Below are 20,810 nucleotides of genomic sequence, written 5' to 3' on the forward strand. Positions count from 1 at the left end.
AGACAGACAAAAACTCAATCTGCATATGCCAACCATTCCAGATGTTCACATTGCTAAGGCCACGATTACGTTTTATATTAGTGCACAATTTTAGATAATTTTGGAGAACATATTGTGCTGCATTCTCTGCTGGAAGTAGGAGTGATTTCCCTGTGGATGTGCAAAGTGTGTCATAGCTGGCATTGAATGCGATGTCTAGGTGGAAAGGAATCATGCAGACTGTTGCTTTAATCCCTTAGAAACAAGGAAATGGCAAGTTATGTGAGTGGGATTTGATTAAACTTTAACTGGCTTTTAACAAAGTTTCTGTGTTGGGGGGAAAACCGAAGTGATTAGAGGCTGCACATGCAGACAAGTAACGGAACAAGAAGGCAAATAAAATTATATGTACTTTCAAGATATTCTGGCAAATTATGTTCACTAGCAGTTTAAGCACAAGGCAAGACTATGTTTGCTTTTTCAAGTAAATCAGAATATTACTTCATAATTCCAATGGTCTGCACCTTGAAATAGAGATGATATATTTTAGAAATACCTTAATATCCAATGTGATTCCTGGAAACAGCTCTTGAGGAAATGATACAGAAAACTGTTCTTTGCCAGTGAGGCCCAAAACATTTGCATTTTCCCCCGGAAGGAACTGAAGTGGAGCTATGCCAATTCCAATCAAATGACCTTTATGAATCTTTTCGTAGCTTTCAGCTATAACTGCCTTAACACCCTATAAAATGTAAATAAAATAATTGGTTTCCGATTTCAGCCAGCAGTCTGCATAATAATGAAGTTTAATGAAAATAACCATTAAAACTAACACCAAATATTTTTCTGATCAACACAGAGGCAGTGACCTCCAGACTCCTGTATCTTAAGCTGGTGGAAGTCTGGTTTATTGGACATGCCTCGTTATTGGCTCTGCAGTGTTAGCAGGGGTAAAATGCAGTAACAACTTATTTTTGGCACTAAAACGAGCAGATGGCAGTGAATAAACCAAGGAAGCAGACCAGTGCAATAAGGTGGTGTCATTTTTAGTTATTTTTCAGAACATTACTGAACTGAAATCTATTAGCAATGCAGGACCGAACACTGTCCACCGAGGGCTTCAGAGTCTGTTGCTGTTTTGTAGTAATTAGGGGGATCTTTTGACGTTTGAAGGCAAAAGGAAACGCTTCTCTGAGAGTTTTAAAAAAATGTTTATCTGAAGCTGCTGAGGTGGCATGGAATGCTAGATGCTTTCCCAGAGAGATGGAGAGTATAGATGGGCAGGGAGCAAGTGGCAGACAGAGGTATATGATAAATGCAGTTTATCAGAATAGTCTGCAATGTATCCCATGGCTGTCACCACCACATGCACAAACTAAACAGAGAAAACCTTCATCAAAAATGCAGAGCATTGTTAACGAGAGATATTAGTTTGTCTGGATGTTTTCCTTTCTTGAGAAAGAGTTGCAGTTTTACAATACTCAGCTGAAAATTGGCAGTGATCTAGCTCACTAGTGAAATTCAACCCCAAATAATGGTGTGCAGCTTTTCCACTCACAAGACTGCGAAATGTGGATTGAATTTAAAATTGAAAATCAAACATTTAAAAAATATGAACATAATTTTTAAATAAAGCTTCCAAGGGGAAAAAAAAAAGGCAGCAAGTTCCTCTTTTTGCTTAAAAAACATTAACAGAGACTAAAATGGGAGAGCGATGATTCTGGGGAAGTGACAGGAGAGAATGAAACTTTTAAAAGTTTAAACTAAATTTAAGAAACTACAAAGGTAAAGGATAATTAGTAGGCTAGCCAACCTCAACATACTTTTTACCCTAGTTACTTATACTGCAGCCAAAGCAAGCACACAAAAATAACTGACCGGTACTTACCTTAGCTACTACAAAGCCTGCCCTTCATTCCCCCTAACCCCTATAGGAGCTGGGGGGTATACAGAGCACCCCCACAGGACTGGGGCCCTAGACCAATAGTGTATGTCATTTATCTAGCTAAGTCTAGAACCTCTTATGTTGGATCCCCATTTTGTGGGCCAAACTTGATAAATTATACATTTCTGAAATTTAATAAACTGGCCCTGTAACCACCTGTTCTCTTCTATGCAGATTCTACCAAGGAAAAACTACAGATTATACATTTTCAAGCAAACAATATTTTGCAAATATTTAAATTTAAACTGAAGGCAGTTCAACATGAATTGATGCTTAACGACATCTTCTTAAAACAATACATTTGAAACTAACTTCATGAGAATATAACAGTACCAGTAAAAAAGGCCCTTTTGCAGTCCAGTCTCTTGAGTTACCCAGTCCATACTTCTTCCCTGCTAAAATAATCAAAGGAATGCCTTCTTTCTGGTACAACTCTGCTGCTTCAAACACATCTAGCTGCAGGAAAAAAGAAAGTGAAATCATTAGACAAGCTCTAATCCATAGCTCTTAGCTAATAGAGTCATTTGAACAAATACATGCTCACCGTTTGTCCTGATGGGAAATGAACTGTTTTTGGAGCTGGTTTTCCTATGAATTTATTCAAAAGCTTCATATTTGCAAAGGTACCTCTGGTCATCACAGCATCATTACCTCTTCGAGCTCCATAAGAGTTGAATTCACGAGGTGTGAGGCTACAAATATCATAAGACAGTATTTACTATTCAACAGAAAGTCTACTGATATTGTTTTGGAGGGTTTTTACCATTAGGTGGTATAGAGCACTAGCTAATGAACATTACAACCGTAGCTGAACTGAAGTTTTAAGTGGCTTTTTGGTGACAATCTAGAGGACTAATTTTCTAACAAATGTTGGTTAAGCAGTCTGTAGAAGAAATCAACATGAGCAGTATCTACAAGTTCTAGTCTCATGAGTGAGATAGCTGAGTTGGCAGTGAGGGTCAATTCATTTTTACTTCTAGAAAGTACCCTTCATTTAGACTGAGGGAGATAGTCATGGGTAAACAGTGGGCACCGGAAGCCATTATTTTGAGATATTCGGCTGATAAACTGGGGTTTGTTGGTGCAGTACCGTAAAATTAGTCCGTGTAAAGTGCTACCAAATGGAAGGTCTGATTCTGTGAGGAGCTCTGCACCTCCTGTGAAAAGCTGGGTACCCTCAGACTTCACTGGGCGTTAAGGGTGTTTAACATCTCACTGTATTGGGTCCAGAATTGTTGATTCATCTCTCAAATAAATCTACATCAAACCTTCGGCCAAATTCACATTCATACAGGGGCAATTCAGTCTTTAAACGAGGCGTGTTATGAACAAGCTGGTCTCTGATGTGTTCTGTGCATCTATTTGCCAGTCTGCTCTCTTTGCCAACAACAATAATTTTGCAACAGCAGTGGAGTAAGCAATTATCCCTATACTGTGTTCAACACCCATCAAATGAAGTGAAAGCAACATTATCATTTCTTATGTAAAATCAATGGACATAGAATAGAACATTAACACAAGATTAGTGCTATCTGCTTTGTAAATTAACAATGTATCTTTGTTTTGAGATGGATTTGGCAGCAGACCATTATCTTTTTACAATGGTCTATCTCATTGATGTGATCTTTTAAAATAGATTTCAGCTGTTCACAAGGCAAAAGAGATTTCAAATACATTTCTGGTGATGACCTACAATCACAGCAATGACAGTTTACATGTTAGCCAGGACATACACAATTAATTTCTCTAATGCATAATGGCATTTACAGAACAAAACAATTTTTGATGATCAGTTGTTTATTTGGTAAATTAAGTTCCCCACTGAGACAAAAACTAAAGCAGATTCATTTGCTTCATAAAATATACGTAAGGCCCTTTGTTTTCAGCTTTTGTTTTTATTTAATTTTTCCTGGGAATTTATCAATGTTTATTACCACCACAACAAAAAAACAGGTGAAAAAATCAGTGCAAAAATATTATTTTTCTCGGTAAATATAGGGGTTTATTTTATTGGACAGAAAGACAGGGAAAAAGTATTCAGCAGAATAATTCTTTGAATTCCGTTCATCAGTGTGGTTTGCTGCAGAACTAAAACAGAACTCAAAACACAACTTCACCTCTGAGTTTAAGAAAATAATACATCTCTTATCCCCAAATAAAACTTTTCATTTGAATCAACAGTTTACTGTTGCAGAGTTATAACTATTACCTATAAATATTTACATTTAATAATTGGGCCACACCATTTGCAGCGCACACACTCGACTTCTTTTCTCCCTTTGAATACTTCCTTGTGTTCTGAAATGTATTCTGACAGATTTTTGTTTTCTTCCCATTTTAGTGTGTCATATCTTTAAACCATTATCTGCTAACAGCTTGAAATGTGTACATGGTGGGCGTGAGACTCATCAGTACATTCAGATGCACACACGCTTCAGAGCTTGCATGTGTGCCTGTTTGTTTATTATGTGTATCTTCTAGAGTAGACTAATACACAGCCTTACTTCAGTCAGCTTTGCACATATATACAAACTAATGTATTATTGTAATACATATATCTCATGCAAGGTATTGTATTTTCCTAATAAAACAAGGGTTTTAAAATATATTTGAAGGATACAAAAGTAGGATGAAAATCAGAAAAAAAATGAATAATACTTTTTGTAAAACCTGGGAAATTTTTGGTAAAAATCAGTTAAAAAAAATGAAAATGAAGGGGCTTAAATATACGTTACGATCCATACCCTTTGTTTGTCAGATACTTCGCAGCGGCGGTATTCCTTGCAATGCTTCCAGCAGGTGATATGTGATCTGTAGTTACAGAATCTCCCAAATATAGCAAGACATGGGCATTTTCAATTGGTTGTAGTGAAATTGGCTCTTTAGCCTATTGGGGGGAAAAAAAAAGAAAAAAAAATACATACTTTCCCCCCAGGATTCCTAGCACAAATCTTATTTAAACAGGTTTGTTCACGTCAAAAATGGAGCATCCATCCATGAGCTCCAATCATTCCAATGGTGTGAACACCAGTTAGAGACAGTTAGACATGGTTAATGCTACACAACTTAATCAAATACAACCAAATCTTACTGAAACGCAACTTTCCCCTTACTTTAGTATTCAACACTTCCCAAAATATTATTTTAGATGGAATCACTGTACTTACAAGCTTATCAAAAAAAGAAGGACATCGGATATATGTGGACTTCAAATCCCATGGAAACAAAACTGACTCTGGTGCTTCCAGAAAATTCCATCGCTTATTGCCTTTCTACAAAAGGAAAGTATATTAGCCAATTAGACTATCAGGGAAACCGATTTACAATTATCTTATACAGTCTTAAAGTTTTTTTTTCTGAGGTTGTACTATACTGTGGGAGATACCATCGTAACGTACACTGTTTAAGAACCCCAGTATAACAGAATACAGGTGGCCATATCTTCGTCACTTAATCTTAGTCACGGTATCAGAACCCTCCATAACGGCTGCTGTTTCAACCAGAAGATACAGCAAAGCTATACAGAAATGCACTGTCTTCTAAACTATTTAAAATGACAGACCTATCTTACCTCAATTTTTTCTTTCAGTTCTTTAAACATGGATGATATCACATACTCCTCCTCAACTTGCTGAAGTTCTTCTCGAGTGGGCCAAACATCATGCAGATAGATATTTTTGCCATTAGGATCAATGCCTATGTAAAAGGTTTTTTGTAAGCAAAAACAAAAACAAACGTTCAAAACCCCCCCATATATGTTGAGACTTTATTCAAAGATGCTACAGCCGATTCCAAAAAAGTAATCGGCTAAGTGATTTTTTATTTCTTTGCTGCTAGGAATGAAAAGCATGGTCATTCTTTGTCTAGTGCTGTAATAATGTAATGCTCTCTGCATGCTTAAATGTCAGTTAAATGAAACAAACGTTGTGAAAAGCTGAGGAAATATGTAATTTCCCCTTTCTCTCATGAGACAAAATATCTGAGTATAAATAAAAGAAGAGATGAAGTGGTCTAAGGCTGATAGTCCTGTTTCAAAACAGAAAATGCAAAAGTTGCTGCCATTTAACAGGCAGACATTTTAAGCCAAAGCACCCAAAGAAAACCTGGTACTATTCTGAAATATGAGATATAAAGAAATAGTTACCTAAAGGCTCAGTCTGGAAATCTATATTAACAGTGCCTGCTATAGCATAAGCGACTACTAAAGGTGGAGAAGCAAGGTAGTTGGCACGGACACAATCACAGAGACGGCCTTCAAAGTTTTTGTTTCCCGACAAAACTCCACAAGCAACTAAATCACCCTGAAAGGTAGAAACAAATTCATTTCTCAGCACTCCTTACAAACTTATAGGTGCATTAATGACAGTTTGCTTAGATTTCTGTTGTCTTAAAAAAAAAAAAAAAAAAAAGCTAAAGGCACCCTAAGTACTTATAGAAGCCCCTAAAAGGAAAGGTCATTTGCTCTCTACCACTACTATTCCCACTCTGTCTCCCCAGTCACAGAACTCCCTCATGTCTCCTCTTAGTCAGCTGGATTAGTTCTCCCCTCCTTTTTTCTCCTACTTCTCCATCACCTTTTCCCAGGCTGATGCCTCTATTACTCCCTCATTGCTAACAGCAGCCTTGAGGATTGAGCAGCTTTTAGAACTGACAAGGCTAAAGGCAGCTTATCATTTAGCTGTCTAAAACTGCTCACTCTCGTGATTTTTTTTTAATATTCCAAAACACATTTGTGCTTCACAGAGTTACTAGATATACAATAAAGAAAGTATCAACCACTGGCTCATTTCTGTATCATTAACCTTATTTTGCCAATGACAAGAAAATAGCAGAAACTCAGGTTAGTATATGTATATATCATACACAATATGACTAACTCTTGCAAGAATATACAAACTTCATCTTACAGCTGAGATTTGTGTAGTATAAAGTTGTATTCACTATGACTTTATTATTATTTCAGACACCAAATTAGTCACTTTATATACTCCATGTGACATGCAAAGATGCATCTCCAAATGCACTGCAAAATTCCAGCCAAGGACAAAGTATATTATTTTATACAGATTCTTTTATTTCCTGACCATTTGAGTAGAAAAGAATCTGCTACATTGTATATGCACTGTCAGAATCTTTAAGCTGTACCTGTTTTATCGCATTCCGAATGGCTTCTGGCAAGGGAGCAGTGTTTCCAACACATGTTGAACATCCATATCCAACAACCTCAAACCTGCATTGAAAAACTGCAGTAAGTAGCACATTCAATTATTTAAAATGAGTGTTGGTGAAATATTTGAAGCTGAGGGAATTTGTTTTGCTAACTGGGCATTTTTTATACTGAGTACACTGAAAAGAGATAATAATCCCATTACTTCTCACTTGTCTTGGTGAATTACAAAAAATAAGTCAGGTCTCCAGAATATCTCCTGATGTATTGCCATTACTTAGTGAAACGTAAGCAAGGACAATAAAGTTCATGCATAAAACAAAGCTAATATACAGTGTGATTTGATTATGATTATTATTGCTACTGAGCAGTCAAAAGTATAGTAGGTGTCTCAGACAAGCAAGCCAGGGCATGGTTCTTGTCCTGAAAAATTTACAATCCAAACCACCAGTCCTGTGGAGCTCTGTTAAAGAAAACAGGCTTCTGCTCAGGCACAGGAGATCACCTGCACCTTGTAAATTGTATGTGCAAGGGCCAAGACCTGATCCAACATACACTTATGTGTATGATTAATTTTAAGCATGCAAGTTGTCCCAAAGTCAGTGGGACTATTCACATGCTTAAAGTTAGGCACCTTGCTGAACTGGGGCCATATCTAAGGACTATACATAAATCCACTTACACATGCACCACTTTTCCCTCCGTCAGCATGAATAAAGAAGTTAAACTTACCCAAGTTTACTGAGGTATGGTAACACTCCACTTGAACTGAGGTAATGTGTAACCATCCCACTACCCGGAGATAAACTTGTTCTTATATAAGGTTTAACCATCAGTCCAGCTTCGACAGCTTTTCTGGCCAAAAGACCTAAAGAAAAACAAAATAATACTTAAATAAGACTTGTGCATATTTATTGGAAGAGCAATTGAATTTATAACTACCAAGATGGTGTCAGGTAGGTAAATTACTGTGACGAGGGGAAAATAAGGGAAATCATCATTTACTGTCTTTTAAGGAAACTGTTTAAAAGGAATATATATTTGTAATATTCCTTAGACAAGTAATATAACAAAGTTGCTTTATCAATAATAAGAAGTCATATTTGTTTTCTTATTCAGATCAAACATACCCATTTTCTTCCCCTTACCTGATAGAAAATCTCTTCTCCGTGTTTTAATGGATGGTCTAGTGGTCAGAGCATGGAAGGGTGGTCTGGTCTGGGTTTTATTTCAAGTTCTGTCACTGACTTTTCAATTCCTGCTGTTAAAGCTCAGCTAGCATCTAATTAAAGGCTAAATTTCACCCTTTCATTCAGGGATCAAAACCTCCTGACACTATCAATGGTTATGTTGATATCCATAGCCTTTTGAAAGGAGCTCTAAACAGACTGGTAATGTCGGATCATAAAGTAAACAAACACAAACGTATTAGACCTACCTTCATAGGCATCTAGTTTTTATAGATGTCTGATAAGGCCACAGAAACTTTGAAATTATACAGCACTATGTACAATAAAGGCCACTTCTCATTAACACAGTTCTCAATACATATAACAGGAATTCAGGCCTGAAAGTACAATGAACAGTCTAACTGAGTTAAAAGGTCTGACACTGGGAATTCCCTGCACTGAGCATTTGCTGAATTGGACCAAAATTGACAAAGACCATGTAAACACCAGATTGCAATAGTAAACCAAAGTTAGTTGTCACCAGTCACAACATACCTGCTGCAAGCATGACAGATGGATTGCAGTTATTTGTACAACTGATTACTGCAGCAATGACAACAGATCCATGAGACAATCTGTACTCATTTCCTTCATACTCAACAGGCACAATGTCATTTTGTTTCTCAATAGCAATCTGAAACCCTTTAAAGCCAATCTAGATGACAAAATATATAACAAGTCAAGAACAGAGACAATTCAACAACTATAGATCACACTTAAAACAGATATGTACCTCATCATAGCATGATTATGTGCACCTTCACTTAAGACTCATGTACTCCGTGAAAGTGCTTATCAGTCATATGAGTAGACTGAAATATAATAGGTTTTCAAAGAAGTCTTCAGAGATGTGTGCAAGGATTCATTGCCCTCAAATGAACAGTGATGCACTCATCCATATACCTTTATAACTGCCGTTGTTAATAGTACAAAATGTGTGGCAATAAGTGCTTATGTATCAAAAGCAGGATCAAATCCCTAGAGTATTTTCCCCCTTCTTTTAGGTGAATTCCCTTATTTAAAGGAATAGGCATTCATTCAGGTATATGTAGTTTGCAAAATTAGAAAATGTGTGTATCATGTGGCAAGGCTCAAGACTTTTAATATAAACCATAACTGGTCCATTAAAAACAACTCCTCCAGCTTTGTACCTCCAACACGTACTCCAGTACAAGATATTCTACTCACTATCGGGGTGGGCAAACTATGGCCCACGTGCTGGAGCCACTTTAAGCCAGCCCACGAGCTCCCGCTGGGGAGCAGGGTTGGGGGCCGCACCATGCAGCTTGGCCCCACTCCGGCTGGGACGCTGAGTCGGGGGCTGGACCACGCAGCTTGGCCCCACTCCAGCCGGGGTGCTGGGTCAGGGTTCGGCCCCGTTCCAGCTCCTACGCACTCTAATACCCCCTCTGGCATGCCAATGGGAGCTGCAGGGGCAGTGCCTGCAGATGAGGCAGTGTGCAGAGCCACCTGGCCACGCCTCCATGTAGGAGCCGGAGAAGGGACATGCCACTGCTTCCAGAAGCCGCCTGAGGTAATCACCGCTTGAAGCCTGCACCCCTGAGCCTCTCCCCACACTCCTGCCCCAGCCCTGATGCCCCTCCTGCTCTCCAAACTCCTCAATCCCAGCCCAGAGCACCCTCCTGCACCCCAAACCTCTCATCCCCAGCTGGAACCTGCACCCCTTCCTGCACCCCTGCCCCAGCCCTGATCCCTATCCTGCCCTCCGATCCCATCGGTCCCAGCCCAGAGCACCCTGTTACACCCCAAACTCCTCATCCCAAGCCCTACCCCAGAGCTCACACCCTGAACCCGAGAGCATTCATGGCCTGCCATAGAATTTCTATTCCCTGATGTGGCCCTTGGGCCAAAAAGTTTGCCCACCCCTTCACTAAACCTAATTAATTACATATATTTCTTCAGCACTATTTTATAACTGTCTGAAATATAATAAAGATGAACTAATCAAACAGGAAGCTGTCAAACCAAGTTTGACTGGGAAAGGATTAAAGATAAACAGGGTCTGGATCTGTAACATTTAATCTCCCAGAAGTCTTCATGGCCCACCCAGACACACCATTCCCAGTCAAACAGCTTCCCCGCAAACATCTCTTTTTTTTACTACCGAGTCTTTGATTTTTCTCCCACATAAGGCAAGCCTACCACAGCTGACTGCTACACACTATGGGTCTTATCCAAAGCCCACTGAAGCAGAAGACTCAGAGATTTCAATGGCCTTTGAATCAGACTCTATGCTACTTGCAATTCTACTTCTGACTCGGTGCTGTAACCAGCTCTTCTTGATCACTGAACTTAACAGTACATGTTAGGATTGAAAATTCAGCTCCCATTCAAAAGCATTGGAAATTGGAGGCTCATGGTTGTTAAGGCACGTTCTGTTTTTTTTTTTTTTTACGTTTTGGATAATTTAACAATTGATTAAAATCAACGGTTATATTAAGCTGGACTAAACTGAATTTACCTCCCAACAACACTGAGAATCATCGTTTCAATTTCAAACAATGAAGCTGATTTGGAGGGATTTTTAACTCACTCATAAGAAATGGCACTGTACAATAATTTTTGCCCCACTGTTGTTTTAAAATAGAAATTCTCAAAAAAACCCACCCATTCATGTGCCTAACCAATTTAGCAATTAAAAATGACTTAAATGGACAAACTGTAGAAGTTTGGAACATCTGACTGCTTAACTTTTTCACTTTTCTGCTTAGTAGATTCTTAGGTCCATAATATGAATTGAGGCTTTTTGCAATTTTTATTCAAATTTTCTACTGTTTGAGGCCAAGTAACATTACTGTGATGGTTAGTACACAGAGCTATGCCCAAGGGACACTCATTGACGTAGTGAGTATTTGTAAAATAAATGCTTCAGATTACGGACTATGACTTTATAAACTATTGTGTTCAGTATGAAAGCCAAAAAATGAGTTACAATACATCTATCTACCAATCCACTAAAAGTAAAGTTGTACAAACCTTCTCATTTAAGCAGGCTTGGAAATCACTCTTCATATTAGTAATAGCCACTCTATCCTGTGGCCTCTTTGGGCCACTGACATATGGCGTTATAGAACTCAGATCTATTTGTATTATCTGGAAAAGAAAAAAAACCCAGTAACACGTGCTAGGAAACATTACCCAATAGGTAAGAACACATTTAGCCCTAGTTTTTCAAGGCAACTGGGCCCATCCGGTTTAGTAATCTGAATATTCTGTGGTGTTTTTCCATTAAAAAGTGAGGCTTTCATTTTCAGGATGGAGTATTACTAACAATGCTTTATCATGAACAATCCGTGAGCTTTGATGCCAGCTGCCAAAATTTCTCATGAAGTCAGACTTATATGATACCCTGAAAGAGTTGGTTGACGAAAGGGATTCATCAGCCGTTCCTACACTTATTATAGTGCTTAAGGTTGTCAGTGGCATAGCCAGGTGGAGAAAACAGGGGGAGCGGAGATTAAAAAAGGCACCGCCCGCTTGTACTCACCCGGCGGTGCTCCGGGTCTTCAGCGTCGGGTCCTTCACTCACTCCAGGTCTTTGGTGGCACTTCGGCATTGGGTCCTTCACTCGCTCCGGTCTTTGGCAGCACTGAAGGACCCACTGCCACCGAAGACCCTGGAGTGAATGAAGAACCCGACGCTAAAGTGCCGCTGAAGACCCGGAGCGCTGCCTGATCCGCTGCCGAAGACCCAGAGAGCCACAGGGTGAGTAAAACTTAAAAAGGCACCACTTCTGCTCAGTGGGAGAGCGGCCGCTGTCTCGCTTCCCACCCTAGCTACGCTACCGAACGTTGTTGGGTTTTTTTGTAAAGTATCTAACTATCCAAAGCTATGAGTTAAGATATTCATGTACAAATGTCAATTAAAAAGTGGCAACAATTACAATGATAAAAAATAAGTTATGAATAATGAATACAAATAGTTGAAAAAGTAAAAGCCATTTTACAAATACCTGGGTATACTCAGGTTCCTCTGAAGAAATCTGATCATTTCGAAATAACTTCACAGCTTTAAGATATGCTTCCATGAACTCAAGCTTGGCCTTGTCAAAGCCTATGGAAAAAATTTCCAGACATGGGAAAAGGTATGCTACTGAAAAAGAGCATAACTTACTTGTAACTAGGGTTCTCAGAAATAAATATTGTGACAAATTCACACAATCTGTGTGCCGCCCCATGGATTCCATGAATCAAGCACTATTGAAGTGCATGACAAATCTGACTTTGCACTTTAATAACTGCCCTGAAGATCAGTCTTCTTGCCATATAATCGTCCCTATACATTCTACCTCTGTCCTATTAGCAGTTTGTTGAACCCCCACAAAATCTAAAAGTGAAATACTTCAATCTTTGAAACAAGGACTGACAAGCTACACAAACTGAATAGCTTGCTGAAAGCATATGTACTATTAGTTCATAATTAAGAGCTTTTTTCATTTTCATCTGATCACCTCACTGCAGTCTAAGATGGAACTCAGAAAAGGAACATCCATTCAGCAGGTACCCTTCTCATTATGACCTGGTCTATGGGGAGCAACAGCAGAAACTTCTTGATCCTCTGAGCCAAATTAGGCAAGAGGAGCGACTGAATCTCACTTTTGTAGGAGGTGAAAAGGCAAAAACCAAAAGGTAACTCAAAAACCAAAGAAGCTAAGATGCACCAAAATAATCCTGCAAAAGACCATTCCCAGCAGCCACCAAACTCTGTCTGAACTTGTTTTCAAATTGTGATAAACCATTTTAAACATGGTTCTCTAACATTGTTTCAAACACTGGTTAGATGAAGTAATGGTTTGTGAGGTCCGTAGTTACCAGGCAAATCACATTTAACCCATCCTGGCAGAAACCGTTTTTAAATATATGCTCACAATTTTTTTCCCATAATATAAAAAGAAGATTTCATTAATTGTCAAGAGGAACCACTTTACCATGTTGCCATTCCTGGCCTTACAGAATAACTCATGGGGGGCGGAAAATGGTCTGTCTTGACAAAGAAGACCTCTGCATGCTCAAGAATAAGCTGACCCTGAACAGTGATGGCAATGATCAGACTGATCACAGCAAACATAATATAACCAGATTTGGTACAAGCTTCAGAGGCACGCCAGCTATCCATCTGTCAAGATTTATTTAAAAAAATTATTTCCTAGCTTAAATAGAAAAACAGTAATTAATGAAATGTAGTGCCATAAGGAAATTTACATGCTAATAAGCTCCAAGGCCCAAAGGCCACTTCCACAGAAAAAGGTAGCTGATATTCATTAAAGCAATATAATTTTTATTAAATTTAAAATTCCATTGTGTCCATGAGGCTATTCATGGGAGGGATCTGCAAAGTAGCTCCCCACGACACAGAACGTTATTGCCAGCAGAACTCATTACATTATCTCCATCAAGCAGGTTATAATCCTGAAGAAAAATACTGTCCAACTGTAACGCATGATGCAATTTTAGATAAAAAATACTTTCCATGTGAGTTTAAAATGCTAATATGCTGAATCATATGTGTTACACCTTAATTTCATCCTTACCTGTATGCTTTAAGTGCTTTAGCGTCACATTATCAACAGGGAAAAAGCTCAGAATAGCACCATATTCAGGACACATATTTGCTATTGTGGTTCGGTCAGCTACAGACAGCTGGGAAACGCCAGTTCCAAAAAACTCAACAAATTTTCCAGCCACTCCTGCTTGCCTGAGTTGCTGTTAAAAATGAAATACAGAACTATAAAACATCTGGAATATAAGAAGATATACTACAAGGAATGGTTGGTGCAACAGTTTGAAATTAGTAACAATTATTAATTTTACAAAATGAAATACAGTGCAAAACTTCTTTATATCTAAATCATGTCCACAAACTTCAAAACTTTAACACTTAAACTGGACTCTGACAGAGGTAAAAACCCTCAAGATATGTCTCCCCACCCACTCAGTTCTGCGTATTTTCAAGCAGTGACTGTACCATGCTTTTTAAAGTGTTGCTAGGAGGAGTCAGGAATTCACAAGGCAACGTGTGGCTTTTCATTTGGTAGTCAAGGTGACAAAGATTCAAAGGAAGGAATTTAAAGCTCTACTCTAAGCCCAGTGAACTAGTGAGGGTGCTTTGTACTATCACGGGGAAAGCCTAGTTAGACACTATTCCCCCTCTCTTGTTCCTCAAGGTACCCTAGCTGTGAAGGCAGTGAAATTTTAGAGAACAGCGGATGGCAATGAAAAGAATCGGATAACTACTTGAAGGAAAAGATATTTGTAGAGGTCAGGATAAGAAGACAAATAAATATCTAAGCAGCAACATATGTCACTGGAACAACTTTTGAAAACAAAACCACCATACTGGAATTAACAGACAGTTAAGCAAAGCGACACTACTGGTTTGTTGGGTGTGGTCACTGAAACTAAGTGCTGCTTTATCCCTGATGGTCCCCCAATTTCCCTGGAAAACCCCCATACATTCTGAGGCACTGTACACTGCCCCATTAATCCTTCCAGGATGCCAGCACCTGTCCTCCTTAGGCTAGCATAGCTGCTGGTAAACAGTGTGAAACATTACACTCATCTCTTGGAGCCAAGCATGCTGCATTCACAGCTAGGGTATCCTGGGAAACAAGAAACTGGGAACAGAAATCTAACAAGGCTTTTCTGTGTGATTGTGCAATCCACTGTAACTAGTTCACCGGGCTTAGAGAGTAGGGATTCATTGACATTTATCCCCTCTTACACCTTCTGCTTTATAAGGACAAAACTCCAAGTGCAGTGAAAAACTGAAAAATAGAAACTGATTAAATCTTGCTAAGGGTCTGAACAGAAAGGAAGCATTCACCATACTGACACAAATCACTCTGACACCATTTACCAGAGGCCCAGGAGTGGAGATCCAGAGAGACAGATATCCTCTCACTACATTTCTGTTACACTACTGTAATTACTGACTTCAGTAAAGTTACTCCTGATTTACCCCAGGTTGAGAGCAAAAGCAGGGTTTTGCGGGAACACTTTGGAGCAAAAAGAGTCAAACAGGAGGGTTTTTCCACTGCAGAGACTGTAAGTGCTCTCACTAGGGAACACTGACATTAATTACATTTATAAAATGTCTGTAAATACATAGTTATATGTAAGACCTCTAAGGGACCATTGGTAAAAAGAAAATAAATAGGACTTAAATGAGCAGTTGCGTACTTAGGCGGTTAATAGAGATGTTGCTGTTTCATATAGCTACCGTTAATGATGCCGCATCAGAGACTGCGAGTGTCATAGAATATCAGGGTTGGAAAGGACCTCAGGAGGTCATCTAGTCCAACCCCCTGCTCAAAGCAGGACCAATCCCCAACTATATCATCCCAACCAGGGCTTTGTCAAGCCTGACCTTAAAAATCTCAAAGGAAGGAGATTCCACCACCTCCCTAGGTAATCCATTTCAGTGCTTCACCACCCTCCTAGTGAAAAAGTTTTTCCTAATATCCAACCCAAACCTCCCGCACTGCAACTTGAGACCATTACTCCTTGTTCTGTCATCTGCTACCACTGAGAACAGTCTAGATCCATCCTCTTTGGAACCCCCTTTCAGGTAGTTGAAAGCAGCTATCAAATCCCCCCTCATTCTTCTCTTCTGCAGACTAAACAATCCCAGTTCCCTCAGCCTCTCCTCATAAGTCATGTGTTCCAGTCCCATAATCATTTTTGTTGCCCTCCGCTGGTTGCTTTCCAATTTTTCCACATCCTTCTTGTAGTGTGGGGCCCAAAACTGGACACGTACTCCAGATGATGCCTCACCAATGTCGAATAGAGGGGAACGATCACGTCCCTCGATCTGCTGGCAATGCCCCTACTTATATAGCCCAAAATGCTGTTAGCTTTCTTGGGAACAAGGGCACACTGTTGACTCATATCCAGCTTTTATTTCACTTCCCAAGCATCTCTGGTAGAACTCTCACCATAACAAAGTCTGCTTGATTTAGGATAAACAGAATTCTAAATTACCTTAGTAATGCTTAGAACAACATCTATGGATGTAGCAAGTGGGCTGGCTAAGCCTGTCAGCTCACACCCAACTACCTCAGGCAAAGTGAGTGCAACTGGCATTCCCAGCATTACTGCTTCTGTTTCAATACCGCCAACACCTAGAGGTAGAATATTAAACTGTTTTTATTGTGCTAAGTAATTAACATAATAAACATTTTGAAGTGCATATTAAAGTCTAATGAAGTTCCTCCTATTGAAGCTAAAGGCCATAATAATCTGTACAATAACACATCCTTATTTGTATCTGACTCCAACTGAAAGACAATATTTCAATACACGTGTCTTCTAATAAAAAGACGGACAAGAAAGAATCTTGCAAAACTACTGCTCAAATTATCACATTTTAATCCTACTGGTGTACCATATCTACTACTGATTTTATATAAAGGTGTTAGATAGAAGTTTTCTATTCATCCAGAGAACACATGCAGCATGGAAACTTCCTCACACTGCCATGCCAATGTGCATCGAACTACAGTAACAAGAGCTTTGCAATATTATGATTTCCTTCAAATCCCTTCTCAGGATACACAGTTCTTGACTGATTTCCAATGACAACATCAAAACACTCATCTATGCATTATATAAATGTCTTAAATCCAACCATTTAGGCTGTGAATCACTATTATTCTGGGAATGAAACTGGCCTTACTATATGGAATCTCTCTAGTTTCTTTTAGAACAGGTGTGGGCAAACTATGGCCCGCGGGCCGGATCTGGCCCCTCGGGGCTTTGGATCCGGCCTGCGGGATTTCCCTGTGGTGACGGAGGCCCTGCGCCGCTCTCAGAAGCGGCCTGCACCATGTCCCTGGAGGGCAGAGGGCTCAATGCATTGCCCTTGCCTCCAGGCACCACCCCCCACAGCTCCCATTGGCCAGGAACGGGGAACCGTGGCCAATGGGAGGTTCGGGGGAGGTACCTGGAGGCGTGGCAAGGGCAACGCACGGAGCCCTGTGCCCCCCGTCCCCCAGACGCCGCAAAAGGATGTGATTCCAGCAGCTTCCCGGAGTAGCACAGCGTGGGGCCAGGGCAGGCACACAGGGAGCCTGCCCTGGCCCCGGTGCGCACCGCTGCCACCCCGGAGCCGATTTAGGTAAGTGGCGCCGGACCAGAGCCCAAACCCCTCCTGCACCCCGCCCCCCAACTCCCTGCCTGCACCTCGCACCCCAACTCCCTGCCCTGAGCCCCCTGCTGCACCCCAATCCTTACCCTGAGCCCCGTCGCACCCTGCACCCAAACCCCCTGCCCTGAGCCCCCTCCCGCAGTCTGCACCCCTCCTGCACCCGTCGAGCCCCCTCCGGCACTCCGCACCCCTCTTGCACCCCAACCCCCTTCCCTGAGTCCCCCCATACACCCCACACCCCTCCTATGCCCCAATCCCTTGCCCTGAGCCCGTTCCTGCACACCGCACCCCCTCCCACACCCTGCATGCCCCCCCGCACCCCAACCCCCTGCCCTGCATACAATTTCCCCACCCAGATGTGGCCCTCAGCCCAAAAAGTTTGCCCACCCTTGTTTTAGAAGAACTGCAAACAATTTCAGTCCATTATTCGTATGTCATGAAACTATCTTCAAAATATGTTTCCCCTAAATAAAATTTCAAGTTCTGAAATGCTGTTAGGCTTGAAACAGAAAAATATCCAATATAAAGAAAGTATTAAATAGTAATTATTTTCCATTTACATAGTAAAAAAACCCTTACAATACAATTGAAATTATCAAGTCATGTACAGAATACTTACCCCATCCCAAGATCCCCAAACCATTTACCATAGTTGTATGAGAATCTGTGCCAACTACACTGTCGGGATATAGGAAATCTTTAACTTCAAAAACAACTCTTGATAAATATTCCAAGTTCATTTGGTGTGCCATTCCCGTTCCAGGTGGAATTACAGCAACATTTCTAAAAACCTTTGAACCCCACTAAATTTTTTTTTGAGAGAGAGAATAAAAAAAAGGTTATTGTGTTATATTTAAATCAACCAGGGTGTTTTGCATTTGTAAAGAAGGTGTGCTAAACTGTGTTTAGTGACATAAAGCCACATAACTTTAAAGAACACATAATAAAGAATTAAAAAAATGAACGTCATCGTACTTGCTCTTCAGATATGATTGGCTGTTCAAGTAAATTGGGAAACATGCAATTTCAGCATTTATACATGGTTCTACTCTGAAAAGTGACTATGTAAAAATCCACACATCTGTTTCCTGTGAGTATAGAAAGACATTTTCTGATATTCCTGGCTGTGGTTTTCACTCCTTCTGTTAGTACTGCAAAGTCATCACAGCTATGAGAGAATCAGTTGGGGTCTATTCCTTCTTGTTCATCACCAAAATTTACTAAATTAGGTAAATTTACTAAATTAGGTACAAACCTAATGAAAGCAATGGGCTCACACAGATGTCACTGAATTGAGACAACGGAGAAGCACAAGTGTAACCAAGGGTAATACTTGGCCAGCAGAACCGTCAGTACTGATTATGTTTTATGAGATTGCAAAAAATACAGCTTGATTCTCACAAACTTGGCTGAGATTGCAAAGCTGACACTTAGAAAAACATCTTTTTACTAGGGCTGTCAAGTGATTAAAAAAATTAATTGTGATTAATCGCGCTGTTAAACAATAATAGAATATCATTTAAATATTTTTTGATGTTTTCTATGTTTTCAAATATATTGATTTCAATTACAACACAGAATACAAAGTGTACAGTGCTCACTTTATATTATTTATCACAAATATTTGCACTCTAAAAATAATAAATTAAAGCCTGTGGAGGAGCAGGGGCAGCCGCGCAGCCGGAAAGAAGTGGCACTTTCCCCTTCAAAGCCGGCTGGAGGGAAGCGGCACTTTGAAGGGAAAGTGCCGCTTCTCTCCGGCCGCTGGCTGCACGACTGCCCCTGCTCCTCCTGAGTCCTCCGGCTCGTGCTCACAGGGCCGCATTCCGAAAGGGGCTTTAGAGCTGCAGACCAGGGCCCCGGGGCCCCCTTAGCCCAAGGCCTTGAAGCCCCTAAAGCCCTTGCGTTCCGGGTGGCCCCGCCTGCTAGGGGGGTGAGGGGTGGGGGGGGGGGCGGCAGCTCCCAGAATCGTGGCCATGGGGGTGGTGCTGCGCTGCACAGAGCCACCTGCACACCCCCTGCACCAAACAGGAGCTGCCCCAGGTAAGTGCTCTGCACCTCCTGCCTGCCCCAGCCCTGAGCCTCCTCCCGCACCCTAACTCCCTCCCAGACCCCGCACCCCACCCTGAGTGCCTGCTGTATCACAAAGTGTTAAACCAAGATTTTCAAAAATAATAAAGCATATTCAATCACATTGCTCTCATTAAAATTATTATTAATAAATTTTTTAAAGTGAGAGCAAAAAGGTTTTTTGTTCCGTTAATAAAATAAAAAAATCTTAAAAATATTTCATCTTTATCTCATCATTTTTTAATTTCTATTTTTTTGTGTATGGTTCATAATTTACACAATATATTAGTACAGTAGGACATATATATAATTTATACATAAATAAATACACATATATGGGGGGGTGTGCTCAAAAAAGTTTTACTGATAGGGATGCGCGCTCAAAAAAATTTGGAGACCACTGCTGTAGAGCAATCCCTTCATATGCCCCTTCATGCTTTGGATACCATTCCAGAGAACATGCTTCCATGCTGATGACGCCAGTTAAAAAATGTGTTAATTAAATTTATGACTGAACTCCTTGGGGGAGAACTGTACGTCTCCTGCTCTGTTTTTTACCCTCATTCTGCCATGTATTTCATGTTATAGCAGTCTTGGATGATGACCCAGCATGTTGTTCATTTTAAGAACACTTTCACAGCAGATTTGACAAAACGCAAAGAAAGTACCAATTTGAGATTTCTAAAGAAAGCTACAACACTTAACCCAAGGTTTAAGAATCTGAAGTGCCTTCCAAAATCTGAGAGGGACGAGGTGTGGACCATGCTTTCAGAAGTCTTAAAAGAACACCACTCTGATGCGGAAACTACAGAACCCAAACCATTAAAAAAGAAAATCAACCTTCTGCTGGTGGCATCTGACTCAGATAATGAAAACGAACATGCATCAGTTTGCACTGTTTTGGATCGTTATCAAGTAGAACCAGTCATCAGTATGGACACATGTCCTCTGGAATGGTGGTTGCAGCGTGAAGGGACATATGAATCTTTAGCGTATCTGGTACATAAATATCTTGTGATGCCAGCTACAACAGTGTCGTGTGCACACCTATTCTCACTTTCAGGTGACAGCGTAAACAAGAAGCGAGCAGCATTATTTCCTGAAAATGTAAACAAATTTGTATGTCTTCACAACTGGCTGAACAAGAAGTAGGACTAAGTGGATTTGTAGGCTCTAAAGTTTTACATTGTTTTGTTTTTGAGTGCAGTTATGTAACAAAAAAGTCTACATTTGTAAGTTGCACTTTCACAATAAA

At 40.3% G+C, this 20,810-nt stretch overlaps 1 protein-coding gene across 1 annotated transcript in view; it reads right to left on the reverse strand.

The window, feature by feature from the left end:
* The window catches only part of IREB2 (iron responsive element binding protein 2), a 41,788-nt gene that overhangs the window by 3,703 nt on the left and 17,275 nt on the right, over positions 1-20,810 (reverse strand). The window contains exons 7-21 of the mRNA XM_074966082.1: positions 18,105-18,288; positions 16,321-16,460; positions 13,872-14,043; positions 12,294-12,394; positions 11,318-11,434; positions 8,816-8,975; positions 7,824-7,959; positions 7,070-7,154; positions 6,069-6,225; positions 5,496-5,620; positions 5,092-5,196; positions 4,669-4,811; positions 2,469-2,616; positions 2,258-2,380; positions 536-721 (exon numbers count right to left, since the gene is read on the reverse strand). Of these exons, the coding sequence (XP_074822183.1) occupies positions 536-721; positions 2,258-2,380; positions 2,469-2,616; positions 4,669-4,811; positions 5,092-5,196; positions 5,496-5,620; positions 6,069-6,225; positions 7,070-7,154; positions 7,824-7,959; positions 8,816-8,975; positions 11,318-11,434; positions 12,294-12,394; positions 13,872-14,043; positions 16,321-16,460; positions 18,105-18,288 (2,082 nt within the window). The remainder of the gene's footprint in view (positions 1-535; positions 722-2,257; positions 2,381-2,468; positions 2,617-4,668; positions 4,812-5,091; positions 5,197-5,495; positions 5,621-6,068; positions 6,226-7,069; positions 7,155-7,823; positions 7,960-8,815; positions 8,976-11,317; positions 11,435-12,293; positions 12,395-13,871; positions 14,044-16,320; positions 16,461-18,104; positions 18,289-20,810) is intronic.

This window comes from Natator depressus, chromosome 10 (assembly GCF_965152275.1).
Source record: "Natator depressus isolate rNatDep1 chromosome 10, rNatDep2.hap1, whole genome shotgun sequence".
Taxonomy (NCBI): domain Eukaryota; kingdom Metazoa; phylum Chordata; order Testudines; family Cheloniidae; genus Natator; species Natator depressus.